A 15,371-nucleotide genomic window follows, 5' to 3' on the forward strand; every position below is an offset into this window, starting at 1 on the left:
GTGTTAGCACTAAAAAAAAATCTAGGATTGTTTGCCTTGTTATTTCTGACTGGAGAACCAGTAAGATACGGAACAGAAGTCTTTTTTCTGTGGTACTTAAAATATTTATGCATTCTGCTATGTCAGATGTACTGACCTACTTTCTAGGTACTAAATGGTGCCATTGAAGTCCTACCTCAACACACTCCATTTCTAGTTTTCTTATTTCTTCCCTAGCTTTTGTTGCACAGCGGGTGAGGAAAAATTACCTATTGCTTCCTGTTGAGTCTATTCCTCTGAGATCTGTGGTTTGGAAAGTGACCTTAGGGTATCTAGTAGTGGTGCTTGAACCTGCAAGATTATGTTGTAGCCAAATGTGCTTGTATTTTTGTCTTAAATGCCTTTGTTTATACCATACCACACCACTGCATTCATGAGTCACTGCTGAAGTCCTTTTGCCTTGCATTAAGCAAGTCAATTGGACTGGAACCTGCATTTGCGTGTTTTGATTGTTCTCAGAACAAGTCTTTCATTCCCCCTTTCATAGTAAAGTGATCGTGTTTCTTCACCAAACAAATTTCCATGTGCTTCATTGTTCAGGTGATAGGTTAGTCAGCTGTTGATAGTGATTTTTGAATATCGTCTAGTTATGACCATGCTATGAATATCCATGGTTCAGCAGATGCAGTTATTCGGGTGGCTGTTCATATTCTTTGGTATGTATTCTCTACTGGCTTTTTGATTTTTGAAATGTTGTAATAAGCTATGATGTGAGTAATAATTTTACTTTGTGAGAAACAAGTTTAAGAAATGAAAGTGTCTTCAGTTCTAAGTGTTTAAAATAAGCTCCTGATGACTATCTTTAAAATGGCCTGTAGTACACAAAATACACTATATGTTCAGAGGATGTTTTCTTTTACTGCACTGTGTTCCCAACATTGAAGCAAATGTAGCAAAAAAAATTTTGAACAGATATTTAACTCACACTGAAATTTTGCCTATGTAGTAGCCAACTATCTTCTGAATTTTGGGGTTTTAAACCACTGTTGTCAAGTAGAAAAAAATATCCACTATTCTTATGGGCAAGATAAAAATGAAAGCTTTCTTGGGATTTGTTATTGCAGTAGTAGCTAACATCATGTTTTTGCTGAAATCCATGTTGGAATTAGTGTCTAGACAATGATGCTAAGTGGTGGAGAAGGGGAGTGGGGAAGCAAATTTATGACATAATTGAATGAGGCAGGGGAGAATAAGTAAATATATTTTATTTTCAGACTCTAGGAGTTACTGAAAGAACTGAAGTGTCCTTGCCATGAGTTTATAAATTGTGCATCTCAGAAATTCTAATTCAGAAAAAGTAATGAAATCATTCTAAGTTTGAATATCTTGCTATAACTTCAATAACTGTGCAGCTTAAGCATTTCCTTAGATCAACAGATACTACTTGGAGAAAAAAACCCAGAAATAAAATTTTCTTTTGCAGAGCTGGCATAAGATGCAATGAGTGTCTAAATATCGATTTTAAGTGTGTTTACCTACTCAGGAAGTAGTTTTGTAGGGTTTGGTTTTTTGTGTTTTTTTTTTTTTTTTAAATATCTGTTGCATTAAGCCTTGAGATTTTTTTTAGCTTACTGCAGTCACACCAATATCTCTTGCCATTACGTGCTAGAATCAGAGGCTTTAACCTTACAGTAGTTCTTCTCACAGAGGATCTGTAAAGCAAATATAATTAGTTATAGCTTAATCATATGACTGGTTGAAGGGAGAGGTAATTTTGTTCAAGAATCTTACTGTATTGAATAACTTTGTTTTTCTTTAACAGAATTCCTGTAAATACTAGTAAATATTGCTGGTGTTGTGCATTCTGGAGATATATTTTTACTACAGATACTACCAAGGCTTTGTGAATGGGATGAACACGCTGCTGTTGACTGCTTACTGACAGTAACCTGCTGGGCACTTCACTGGTGATGTTTTCATTCTCACATTGTCCAATTGGAGTTTGTTTATACTGTTTTTTAAAAAGAGGAAGACATCAAAGTGGAGTACCATAAACTTGACATGGATAATAAAAAGAAGGACAAGCCAGATGAAAGAATGGCACGGCCTAGTGGGAGGTCAGGCCATAATCCACGTGGAACTGGTTCCTCAAATTCTGGAGTGTTAATGGTTGGCCCTAACTTCAGAGTTGGCAAAAAAATCGGATGCGGTAATTTTGGAGAACTACGGTTAGGTAAGATCCTTGTTTCTTTATTTCAGTTTACATTATTCAAGGCCATTGTATGCGGTCTAGGCATGAAAATATCTACATAAACACACCATACAGCTCTTCAAACTACTTTCAGGCTTCAAGTAGGTTAAATTTGCCTTGCCCATCTTTTGTGGCTTGATCCTAGCCAGCGCAGGCTCTGTCACATATTAAGAATCTCTGTGGCAGGAGACTTTCTGGGACTAAAAACATTTTGTAACAGTGTGCAGTGCTATCCTAAATTCAGTCAGTTGTCTCTTCCAAGATGCTGGAAATTACTTCATGATTATTGTATTTTTGCTAGCTTTCCTTGCTTCCTGAAGCAGTTTATTCAGGCGTATTTGGGGCTAAGTGTATGTGAAACACATCCTCCTCCTGTAGGTTCAGCTTATAGTACTGTGGTCTTGGAGATCTCTTGGAGACGGTGTAGCAGGCACTACAATGTTTTTAATAGCAACAAGCTCTTGGATTCCTTGTTTTCCTTTCATCAGCAGCAGTGTAGGGAGGCTAAACAGTGAGCTGCTGTTAGACAGGGACAGTGAGAATCCATCTGTAGTGAGGATCTGGGAGATGGGTAATTCAGTCAGTTCGCTGCTGAACAGATGGATGAAAATCAAGTGGTGAAGAAGGGACAGACTGAGAAGGACCTGTGGAATTTTGAAGAATTTGGGCAGCAAAGCTGGAAATTTTACCATTTATTAAACTAGACAGTAAAAGATGGATGTTGCTTTTGGAAGAGTATGTGTTTAGTTTTGGGGACTTAAATTTCCATGATGACAGCATGATTAACCAGGGTTTTCAAGATCTGGGAATTCTGTATGTGTTAACAAATGAAACTTGACACTAGATGGCAAGAATTTATTCCAGTATTCCTGGAAGGTTTGAGTTAATGCACTGCTTCAAGGTTTAAAGAGAGATGAGATCAAAAGTGGGGTATTTGAGAGTAGGCTGGGCTATGTAGGTGTTGTATTTCTGTTGATCTTCTGCCTCTGGTAGAACTGCTACTTGTTGTCCCTCAGACAATGTTTTTAATACAGTGCTTGCATAAAATATAACATGTTTATATATGCATGTTTATAACGTGCGTAAAATATAACATGTTATTAATATAGTGCTTTCTGGGGGGCCTTATATCTAGTCTGAGTCAGAATGTAAACAAGCTTAGCATATTAATACTGTAGAGGGATGAAAGATAACATTGCTGGAGTGCTGTCTGAGGATACTGAATTTAACACAGTCTCAGTAAGAGGTACTCTTGTTATTCCTATTAATAGTTAAACAAGATTGATTTATTTTGACCTTTAAAGTGTTATATATGTGCCTCTGCAGCTCACAAGTCAAGCTGAAACTGTCTTCAGCTTTTCCTAAACTTTTCTAAACTGGCTTTAAATGATAGCTTTTCTTTTTAAACCTCTCCATGAACTAAATCAAACCAGTCTAATTAATGTCACATTTACTACTGAAGGCAACTGTAAACTAATAAAGCTAATTTTTTTTCCTGTCTGTTATCTTGGAGTGGTCACAATGTACAGAGCTGATTATCTATTTCAGATCAATATCAGATTAACTCATTTGCTTGCAGCAGATAGAGTGAAATAATCTATTTCATTCTAAATACAATATTAAAGTAGTTAAGACTTAAAGTCTGATAGTACTGAAATAAAATAGGACAAACAAGTAAAAGAAATAGGAGAAAGATGATAGTGTAGTGTACTGTCCTGCAACAGCCACCAGGACAAGTGCAAGCTTTCTCTTTAACGTCTGCTTTTTTTGCATGTGTAGTAGAACTTTCAGATCCTCATTTACTGTTATTTGTGGGGTAAGATGTTTTAACCGTAAGTTACTGAAAGCAGGAATTAAGATTGGTATTACAGATTCTTATATAAATTTGTTATTTTCACATTTACATTACTACAGTAGCAAGTAACTTAAAGTGGGCATCCTTCCTACAAAGACATACACAAGCACTTAATTTGTTTTATGTACTTAGGCAAACTGGAATGTATTTTGAGCATGTGTCTTAGGGTCGAATCTTAAAAACTTAAAGGAGGAATAAAGTTGCTAAAGAGCGGTGAAGTTGCATTTCAGGAGATAAAAATTCAGTTACAAATCAGTAGCCGTTGTAGTTCTTCCAGCTCAGAAGAAAGGAATGGCCAGACTTCTGTAGCGGCTTGTGGATCAAATGGTAAATTGGCTGTATGTAGCAAATGTCGTGTGTGATGTGCAACCATTAACTTGCAAAGGACTAAATTGTTTTGAATATTGAGCTGTTAATCTTAAGGCTCTTCTGAGCTATAGTTAAGATAAACTGATGGGGTAGTAAAAGAAAGCTTGTTGCTGCTACATGTGATGCATTGCGTGATACCTGTTCTGTGTTTGGAGATAGATCAGCAGTCCTGTCAAATCTGCTGTCTTCCATATTTTAAAGAGACAATTGTCTTGAGTCACGACATGGAAAGTTACAATCTCCCTTCTGATGTTTCTTCAGAATAAGCCTGTCGTTACTGTATTTGGCTACTGAAACCCAATATCCCATCACTTAACTGTAACTGGATTTGTTAGCTACTCCAGTAGGTGATTATCTATCTAATAGACTGAATGAGCAGGGCCCCTGCAAGAGTTCCTTTTAATGTCTTCTAGATTGTAATAATATGCAAAGACACAGAAGCAACTTCAAACAAAGTACACTTTTTGTCAAAAATGTAAGTCAAATGATCATAAGATAAGAAATAACTATTTAAGATGCCTGGATTTCCACTCTAGTCCCTGGGTGGGTCTTGGAATTACCCATTCTTTTGGTGGTCAGATCAGGGCATGCTGCCCATACTGATTCTGTGTTTATTATTGTACAGCCTTTAGGTAACTTGCTTTGTGTAAAGTTGATCCCTTAACAGACACGTGATTTTAATACATCTTTTTTCAGCTTTGCAAGAGTACTCTATTTTTAAAAATAAGGATTAGAGCTGAGATCATAGTCTTTGACTATAAATGTAACTGTCTTCGCAGGGAACCTTTTTGTCGTGGTCCATGCCTTTTCCCTGTTTAATTTCTTTAACAAAACTGAGCTAAACATGGGAAATTCAGACCTGAGTAATACTGCAGGAAAAAAAAGTAGGATTGTCATTAAAAATAATACACACTAAACTCATTTGAAGACTGTAGAGAAACGAACAGTGTCGGAAGTGACAACTTATTTTTTCCTTTATCTGCTATTTTTTAATTTTGCACCTATAAAGCTTGTTTAATATTTTAGTCATTGCATACAATTTGAAGTCATGCTTGTTGACATATGCTTATCCAGTGACAGAATCACTTTTAAAGCAGCAGATGCATTTTCCAAATGGTGTAACCATTTTACGCAGTAATATTCTTGCCCTGTTTGTCCTAACTTTAAGCATAGTAAATTACAGAATTGATGAAAAAAATAGTCCTAGTTAATTCTAACTTTAATTAGTATCTGGTGTTCCAAAACCATATGATAATTTTAAAATAAATTTTAAGCAGTTTTCAGCAATCAATATGAAAATGTAGAATATCACATTCCACTTACAGTAATTTATGAATTTTCAAGCTTCTCTAGTGTATTAAAAATTTTGCAAACTTGGTGAAATAGCTGAAACTGTCTCTGAGTGAAACTGCCACTTCTTACACTATTCAAGAACGAAGTTATTTTTAAAGTATGTTATCAGACTAACAAAGTCACATTTTTTTAAGTCACTACCAGAACACCTAGCACCTTAGATCAAAAATGTTTCAAAGACTTTCTTGAGGTTTAAATGGCATTTTACTTGAACAGGAAAGCCAATGTCTCACATTCTTGTTTTTGTTCTTTTTTCAAGGAAAAAATTTATACACAAATGAATATGTGGCAATTAAGCTGGTAAGTTAACTTTTTTTAAGGATTCGGGATGAGAAACTAATCAGAATTTTCCTTTCATGTATAATGGTTTGATTTCCTTAATTGAAATCCTTAGTAGTCTTGTGTGTTTTCAACTGACTAGATGAAAGCAGTTAGTGATAGATGTAATTATATACTTAGGCCATATTGAATAAAGCCAGTGTTAATTGTTGTCACTGTTCTCAAGGCTAAATCTATGTTTGTAAAGTCGATGATTGACTGCTGCTTCAAGGGTATGTTCAGCAGTTGTCTTAGTAGATTCCTTTTTTGTGCAACAAGTAGAGGAACACCAAATTTAATGTGAATCTGAGGTAAGGTGACTGCAGAGAAGCTCCAGAAATTCTGCAGATTGCCTGTATTTTAACACCCTTATTCCCACCACAAAATGTTTTTCATCTGTAATCATTGGTATTTGCATATCTGTTTTGGTAGACATGTTTTATTTGCAATGATGTGTAAAATGTTTCCTTCACTTACAAACATGGTAAATTTGGATATTTTGTTAATATGTCATTGTTCTGCTTTTTCTGAATCTTTCACCAGAACTCAGTTTACTTCATCTTTTACTTCTGGATACTTCTAACTTCTTGGTAAATGACTGTTTTTTGTAACCAAAGTATTTCAAGATGAAATTCAGTTGTTTACTTTTTGTCATTGAAGGAATTTTAGGACTCTCATTAATTTCTTGTTGCTGCAGTAGGACAGAATGTTTTTCATAGCATAGTAAGGTGAATTTCTGATTCCATAAAGTGAAAGGTAAACTATGGAAACAGAAATATGTGACTTTAGAAGGGGAATCTAAAAAGCATTACAAATGTATATAATAAACTCCTGAAAAATATTTGTATCACTATCCTTGCTTAGTAAAATACTTCAGGAGTAGTTACAGATTTAAAAACATCCAAGTTATGGTTTGAAAGAGCAACATTGGATGCAGTTTTGAGGGTTACCGGGTGTGCGTTAAACCAGATTTAAATCCATTTTATTTTAAAATGTCTTGAACTTATTCTGTATGTCTGGTAAAACTTGAAAATGGTCTGAGAATTCCTCTAGTTAAAGAATGTTCACTATAAATCACATTCAGAAATAGTTTGCAAGATAGTGATTTTTTTTTTTAAGCACTAATTACTTGATGATGTAAAGCAAGAGAACTTTTTAATCTGATCAGTGGGTTGTGGTAAAACCATTTTTATTATATGTGTAAACTATTAATACACTCAGCTACTGTTTCAACCCATTTCAACTTTCAAAGTGGCAACTTTTACTTTATTTGTTTCCAAATTACTCAATCTTACAGCTGTTCACTTACAGCTGTGCTAAAACTTTGAAGTATCATTATTGAATAACTTTTACTGCACTGGTTCTTTAGTGACTTCAAGTAAGTCTGTAATTTACTACTAGTGCTTAAAGAACTCTGAATATGTAGTTAACTTTTCGAGTTGTCCTCTTACATTAGTGGTATGAAAAGCTATTGTCTTTGCAATAAACAACATATGGAAGGAATCATAGTGAAAATCAACACTGGAGCTGGCATCATCATTGTAAAGTAAAAATACATTTATTAGCAGGTAGAACTAGTGGGTTCTTTTAATATGGTTCTCATTTTTTTAATATCTTTCAGCTCTTGAATTTGTTTCCAAATTGGAAGGGATTTGAGTCACAAGGTTCAGTCTGTTAAAAGCAGCTGCATCAAATTATAGGAGTTAGTTGAATTTTGCTTTTTTACTGTTTTTCTTCTCCTATTGGAGACACTGCCAGGACTTTATTCTAACAGTTAGGTAGGTTGTGCTTGCTTGTGGTATACCATCCTTTCCCTTTTAAAATGTAAGCCTAACAGTTTTTCCCTGTCTCTGGTACTTATTCCCTTTGTGCTTTGAAAGCAGTCATTAGGCCTATGCTCACTCTTTGTTTTGTTATCCTAAAAGAGGCACTCTTAATTTCCTCTCTGTTTTGCACCTGTTGTAGTTCAAGTTTAGCCCTCCTGAAGGGGTTACTTGAATTATGTATGTATTCTAGTTTGAGCAGTTGCCCTTGGCAGGTATGGTTTTGGTAATATCTCTGCTGCAGTATCCTAAAATTGTATTTGTATTCCTCGTGGTAGCATTCCATTGTTGACGTACTGTTTTCTTGCGAGCAGCAAGACAACTCCTATGCCAGATGTTTTGTGTAGAAACGGTAACCATATACTCTAGTGCAGGAGGATTGTGTGGGTTTCTCTCGAGAGCATGAGTTATAATGGCTGCATTTATACAGCAGCTTGCAGGAGTGCTTCTGATGTTAAAAGTAAATGGATTTTATAAACTACTGTTTTGACTTCAACTTCTCATCGTGTTAAATTAATGTTTCTATCCTGGACAAAATTATACAAGTATGTTCCTGTTTATGATGCTTATGGCAACTTCAGGACTTACTTGTGTAAGGAAATAGTTTAAACACCTCATTTTTCTGTGTGAGGCCTGAGGGTCATACAATGTATACATTTTAATGTATAAAGTTTGTATGTAAATGCATATTTATTCTGGTAAAATGGCTACAGTTCCAGGATCTTACTCTTAATCTGATTTCTTTCATTATGGCCTGTTCTGGTTGGGCAGATGCTCAAGTTTGAAAGATTAGAACAGACTTTAAGAACTGGAACGAGACTCTTAAGAACTGGCTTTATCAGTTGTGCACTGTCTAGTGGGGTTTGTATGTTTCTGCTGGTCTATTAGTATACAAATTGGTATCTTGTGATGAGGTAGTTCTTCAGCAGTAACCATTTGGCATACATGAACTGTACCTTTCCTGCTCACCTCTTCATTTATTGTTAGGTTTACTTCTTTTATTACATGATCGTCTACTTCACTTAAACCTGCTATTCCCTATTCAGCTCTTCCCTCTCCTTCATTCTTCCTCCCTTTCCCTGTGACAAATTTCTCCATTTCCCAAACTTATCTCCTCTGCAGGATGCTTAACCACTAACCAAGTACCAATGAAACGAATTTCTGCTTGAACTGCTTCTGGAAATAAGTCAATTTTTCTTTCTGTCTTTGTGTGAAAGATCGCAGGTTATGAGGTAGTCACTGCTGCTTTTAATCTGTAATCTTTAATTCATTGATTCATTAATCATTCAACTGTTAAGATTTTAATCCTTAAAATTCTAAGTGCAGTGTGTGTGGAAAGAAGATTGCAGTAGGTTCGAAGGCTGGAATGATTTTTTTCCTGCTTTTTTGTTTTTCAAGAACTATTGCAATCTAGAATGATACCATTTCAGAACCTCTCTAGAAGGCTGTAGTAAATCCAAATCAAGTGCAACTCTTTAATAGACTGATCTTTTCCTGTAACAAGAGCGCTATCTCTTGAAGAATTTTTTCCTGAAAATAGCTTTTGTTTGCTGTTGCTTAAGAAAATATGAAGCAGAGACAGAAAATATACTGAGTAGGTGTTCTCACTGGATTAGTGAAAACATGAAAAGTAGGTAATAGCTGAATGTTTATATTGTGCTTTGGGTTAATGTCAGAGTTCTTGAAAATTTCTAACATTATGGTTAGAGTAAGTAAACTGTCTGTTTTCTCAAAGCTCTTTGGGAGTGAAGTGGCATATCTGGAAAAATGTATAGTAGTTTGTTCCATGTATTTGGCACAAAAATAATTGCAAAAAAAAAATTTAAACTTGAAACAGAATTCACATTTCATGTGTTTTTATTCTTTTGTTTGAATGTGTAAGTGTTCCACAAAAGAAAAAAGGGGGGGAAAAAACTTGGTTCAAAAGAACCTCTCTGAGCTAAAGAGCTGTTGTTTCTGCTGCTCAGGTAACCGGTGCTTAGTAAACTGCACATTAATTCTTTGATGGGAGCAAGACCCGGAGTCCCTCATTAAGAGAGTGAAATGCTCTTTTGCAGGGAAAAGAAGCTATCTAGGTTTTAATATAGAATCTTTGAAATAATTAGACTTGAATGTAAAAGCAGTGTGGTGAAGGTTGTTTACAGAACATTGCAGAAATCCTGGAACAGTTCTTTCAGGATGCTTTAGTGAAGACTGGAGCTTTTTCAAGTAAACAGAATACACTAATTTCTTTTGGTAAGAGAAGTTGGCTTCAAAGCCCTCTGGGATTAACATGATTAAACAATTATGTGTTACCAAGCTTATTTTTAGATGCTGAAATGTACTGAAATACTAATGAAAATAGAAAGAACTATGACTTGCCATTTCTTTTTTATTCTTGAATATGCTTTTTAGACTTATTCATAAAAATGTAGTTACAGTGGTGTATTCTTCACTCCTTTGTTATGGTGGAAGATTACATTTAACATACCTTTGCCTTGATTTATCCTTATCTATATATCTTTTTCTCATTTATCAGTAGTTCACTGTGTACTGCAAAGTGGGATGTGTAGGAACAATCCAAATTTCATGTAAAGAGCTTATTGTGCTTGCTCTCTCACAAGTTTTGTTGGAGAAAAGATTGTATTTCCTTTGTATGTTTGGACTTACTGAACAGTCAGGAAGATATCTAGACCTCCTTACAAAAATAAGGCAATTCCAGAAGACTGCAGCTAATAGATGGACTACAATTACATATTAACGCATTTTTTTCACCATTACCAGAAGGGAGTAAAAGTATTTAATTGTCTCTCTGCTAGACAGGATTTAACTTCAGTCTTTGGCTGGGGTGCAGTTGTGAAGTAGACTTGTTTGACTCTTTGAGAACATTTGCCTTCTGGAGGCTTATCTGAACTGTTTCCTGCTGATGACCGGAACAAGCAGTGTTCATTTGAAAATGTGTAGATGTGTATGTCAAAAATTGGAAGCTGTTTCTTTTCCCTGGGACAATTTTTGGGGGGTCTATTGATGTGAATTTAATACATACAAGCTATTTTTCATCCTTATTATGGGGGCATCTTATAACTTTGAGTGCTGATTAAATTGTTAATGTACTATCAATTAAGGTGAAACTGTATAATTGAACAAAATCAAACTGCCCATAAGCCAGTGTCTTGTCTTAGTATATTCAGCAGACATGCAGAGTTTTATGGACTAAAATATTCTCCTCTTAGCAGGCAGAATTACAAGCTTTAATGAGAGACTACATAGAGAGTGGTATGTTTTCTAACTAACAGGCTTGTATAGTACTACTGCAGGCAAACCAGTAGCTGAATTTGTGTGGTTTTGTAAAAGGTTAAAATGTTTCAGTAACATGCTTCATAGTGGATTTACTGAGTACTGAAGGTTGATAGTTACACTGATTTGCTTAGGCCTGTGTTTACAGTAAAGTGTTTTGTTAAGGGATATCTGTTTTTAATACTTGACAATAAAATTCATGTGTTCTCCTCAAACTGTAAGTAGGACCTTTTGGTGGCCCAGTAAGTCTTGCTTAGTAATTCAGTTTGTGAAGGATGAATGCCTTTTTGTTTTAGAAAGTTCTTGCTCACTTCTTTGCAAAGAATTCCAGTGTTCAGCTAGGATGAATGCTCTGGAGCATAAAAACCATATATTAAATTCTACTTGTTTTTTGTAGAAACTGTTACATTGGCCCCTCTTTACTTTTGGGCCTCAACCTTTGGCATTCTGGCAAAATCAAATGCATAAATGTACCCTGACAGGGACTTCAGCTGTAACAGTAGCAGCAATTTGAAATATCTGAGTGTTGGAGGGAGATGGGTTGAGGAAGAGGGCTAAGTTTCTCTTGATTGCATACTGGCTCATGGTTGCTATGACCTGCATGTGCCACTGGGAAACAACACAGGTTAATAAACTGCTGGCTTCTGGAGAAGATGGTGTGAGGAAAGAGATGAACACTTTTCCTGAAAACTGACATCCAGCAGTATCAGTTATTGCTGATAAGTGTATTAACCATCTTAGTGATTATGTGCTCCAGTTCTAGTCGGAGCAGTCTGTGTAGGCGTAATGCACAGTTAATGTCTGAATTATCACTGATGCATTGGACGATGTTACATATCACAAGAAACCAGGCGTATCTTCTAAAAGATGCTACAGAAATTACTTCAAGAATCTTATGATAAAGTACCTTTACTTTGCAAAGGGAAGTACTCAAGAAGTTAGGGCTTTCATTTAGGCTGCTTGTGTGTTCCTGTGCTTAATCTCATGTCACTTTATAAGACCTTGCCACATTAGTATGTAGAATACAGAACTAAGATTTCATTCGTTTATGTAAATTATGTTGGGAAAAGAAAGATACAAACTTACTCTGATGCTTTTTTTGCTGTTTCAGATTTATAGTTTAAAATGGTGCTACTTAATTTCTGCTAAGCTGTTACTATTTGGTGGAAGGATTTGGTATTTTTTTGTCAAGATCCTAAGATAAAAGTTTTTTTTCTGGTAAAGATACATCTATCATGTATAGTAGGTGTGTGGAGAGTCTTTTAGATCTGTTAAGCTGCATATCAATGCCACCTTTTGAGAGCTGCAAGACACATCACCCACATGCTTTGGAGAGACAGATTATTTTTTAGCTATTCCATTGTGGGTCTGTGATTGGGTTTGCATGTTGGACCCCAGTCTTGTGAAGCAATACAAGTTGTAAATGTCCCCATATGCTCTAGTCTCACCTGACTGAGGTTTTGGTTTCTTAATTACCAGTCATTTTGGAAGAAACATTCAAACTTTCCACATGGCTTGGAAGCAGTAGGGTTAGTTTGGCTGGTAGTAGGTTAGTGTACTAGTTTTTAGGCTTTGGCAGAGAGGCTTTGTTTTAAATGTTGTTTTTGTTTTTAAATCAGGAGCCAATGAAGTCGAGAGCACCACAGCTGCATTTGGAATACAGATTCTACAAGCAGCTAGGATCTGGAGGTAAAAAGCAGTGTCATGCATTTTACTGTGATGTAATCCAGGATCAATTTTTGACAGAAGTTTTCTAATTTAGGGGTGTAAATCAATTTAATGAAGTGTCCGTAGTTACTTAAAGCAGAACCTGCCCCATGAGTCAGTGGATTAATGTATACGTTTTTCTAGTATTGTAACACTTTTTTGTTCTACTCTTTAAAGTGTGTCTATGAAATCCTAAGACTATTTAATAAGTCTTAAATATCACAGAATTTGTGTGCATATGGGTATATCTTAAACTAAGCAGTCTTAGACTATTCCCAGTGTGTTCTCTTTGAATAAACACTATAAATGACCAACCGAACTGCTAATCTACTAATCACATATTTTTATTTAAAGTTGCTATGATAGTTAAATAGCTTCAGTCTCAGTTTTGTTTTACTTCACTTCCGTTGATACAGTATATATTACTGCTTACTAGTTTTAAGTCTCTTAAATACTTTTTAAAGAAGTTTAAATGCAGTTTAAAATTTGAATTTCTCCTTTCGCTCCCCTTGGTGCTTTTACACCCAGAAGTACTCTTATGATGGTCCCTTCAATGATCCAGTTATCACCTTTTGCTTTTATAGGTGAGCAATACCTAAAACTTCTCACATAGTTTTGTGCCTTTCACAAAACTGTATATAGTCAGTTAGCAAGACGTGAAGCTTCTTAAACTAGGAAAGTGAGTACAAATCTTCCCTAAATAAGTTATACCCTAGGAAGAAATCTTAGGATATCTTTTCCTTGAAAATGTTCCTTTAATTCCTAGAATAGTTTTTCATAGGTCGTATAGTTAGTTACTTTTTCAATTTTTTACTGATGTAGAAGTTTATTGTATAAAATGGAATGTTAATAGTGGTTTTCTACATGCACACTCAGTTTTTTCTGTCAAAGGCAGCTTAGATTTTGTAATGGTGATTTTAAAGTTATGCTTAAACTACAATAAAATACTATTTAAGCTGAAAAGTCATCTCTAAAAGTTGGGGAATACAAAATGAACATGCCTACACCACTTTCACTTTGTTGCCTTGAATGTGTGTGTTACGATGAATTTTAATACTTTTGAAATAGTACTTTCACTTTCAAAAATGTTCATTGATACACAGAGTGGATAGTGTTTCTCTAGTTAGGTAGCTTTCAAAATTTTGTGCTTTTCTTTAAGGACCTTCTCTACAGAAACATACTTTCCAATACTTTCAATTCTTTTTTTTTTTTTTTTTGATGCTGTAGTATGAATGCTCTGCAACCAGGAATCTTTAGAGATAACTCTTTGCAAGACATGACATTGTCTGTTCCTGTTCATAGATAGAAAATTAAGTTGTGGAATGTCCAGTCAAAATGTTGAGTCTTACGTGCTTGCTAATTGGAGAAAGTCATCAGGGTATAATGTCTGGTGTTTTGTAAGTAGTTGTAAATCATCAGCATACACTAGGCTAGCACTGTGAAATAGCTGATAAGTGGAAAGCAGAGATCTTAATTGCTTAACTAATGAGAGGCAACCCACAAGTTAGGGACAGTACCCAGCTGTGAAAACCAAAGTGTAACTATCTAAAATAGCAAAGGAGCTGTGTAGTGGAGGTAAGAATAAAGCTGTAATTACTAGTTCAGACTGCAGAAAATAGGCAGTGCTTCTCTGCGGTAGGATCACTTATGGGAATATTTCTTGGGAAAAATGTCTTAGCAAACGTAACTTTGTTTACCTTTTTCTTTACTGAATAAGATTGGGAGACTGTGTTTAATGTGAAGGTAGGCAATTCAAAGTTAGTCTGCTTTACTTTGGATATCATTCGGTCTTTATAACCCTGTTTGATTGCAACAACTTTATTGCTTTCTCTGTTGCCTTACTGAAGTACTGTAAAGGAGAATCATCTTTCTGATTCTTTGCATGAAGTTCAGGAGACCTTTGGGATGAAAACAAGAAGATAAAGCTGATGAGTTACTAACCATCTTCAATATTTATGAAGAACCTTGTTACAGACCTCCTCTCTGCTTTTATTCCAAAGTGAAAGCCTCCCCCAGCAGGCACAGAACCCCGTAAATTCCTTCATGAGTCTTGTCTGACTTCCTCAGGCACCCCACTTGAGACTCATTTTAATGGGTTTTTGTGGGAAAGACTCATCATGAAGAAAGTAATATTCATGCTCCTATCTTCTTAAAGAGAAGTTAAAAAAAATTGCTGATTCCTTGTCTTTCTGCAGCACTCTCCCTTTCCCCATCTTTGCAGGAATTGGGCCCTCAAGCCCAGGAAGTTATGCAGCCTAAGATTCTTTTAGGAAAAAAGTTGCAGAATTATATAATTTCTGTCTTCATGTAATCTGAGGCAATTGGTTTTACTTCACTGATTTTTCATGACATACATGTTTATTGTCAAGTGTAGATTTAAGAAATTTCGTCACATGAACCGTTGGAAAACGTAGTGGTGGGAAGTTGATGGACCAAGTGA

At 35.4% G+C, this 15,371-nt stretch overlaps 1 protein-coding gene across 6 annotated transcripts in view; it reads left to right on the plus strand.

The window, feature by feature from the left end:
- Positions 1-2,040: 2,040 nt before the first annotated feature.
- The window catches only part of CSNK1G3 (casein kinase 1 gamma 3), a 65,858-nt gene continuing 52,527 nt past the window's right edge, over positions 2,041-15,371 (plus strand). For all 6 annotated transcript variants that reach the window (XM_050912767.1, XM_050912768.1, XM_050912770.1 and 3 more), the window contains exons 1-3: positions 2,041-2,212; positions 6,067-6,107; positions 12,844-12,913. In XM_050912767.1, the coding sequence (XP_050768724.1) occupies positions 2,041-2,212; positions 6,067-6,107; positions 12,844-12,913 (283 nt within the window). The remainder of the gene's footprint in view (positions 2,213-6,066; positions 6,108-12,843; positions 12,914-15,371) is intronic.

Source organism: Gymnogyps californianus, chromosome Z (genome assembly GCF_018139145.2).
Source record: "Gymnogyps californianus isolate 813 chromosome Z, ASM1813914v2, whole genome shotgun sequence".
NCBI lineage: Eukaryota > Metazoa > Chordata > Aves > Accipitriformes > Cathartidae > Gymnogyps > Gymnogyps californianus.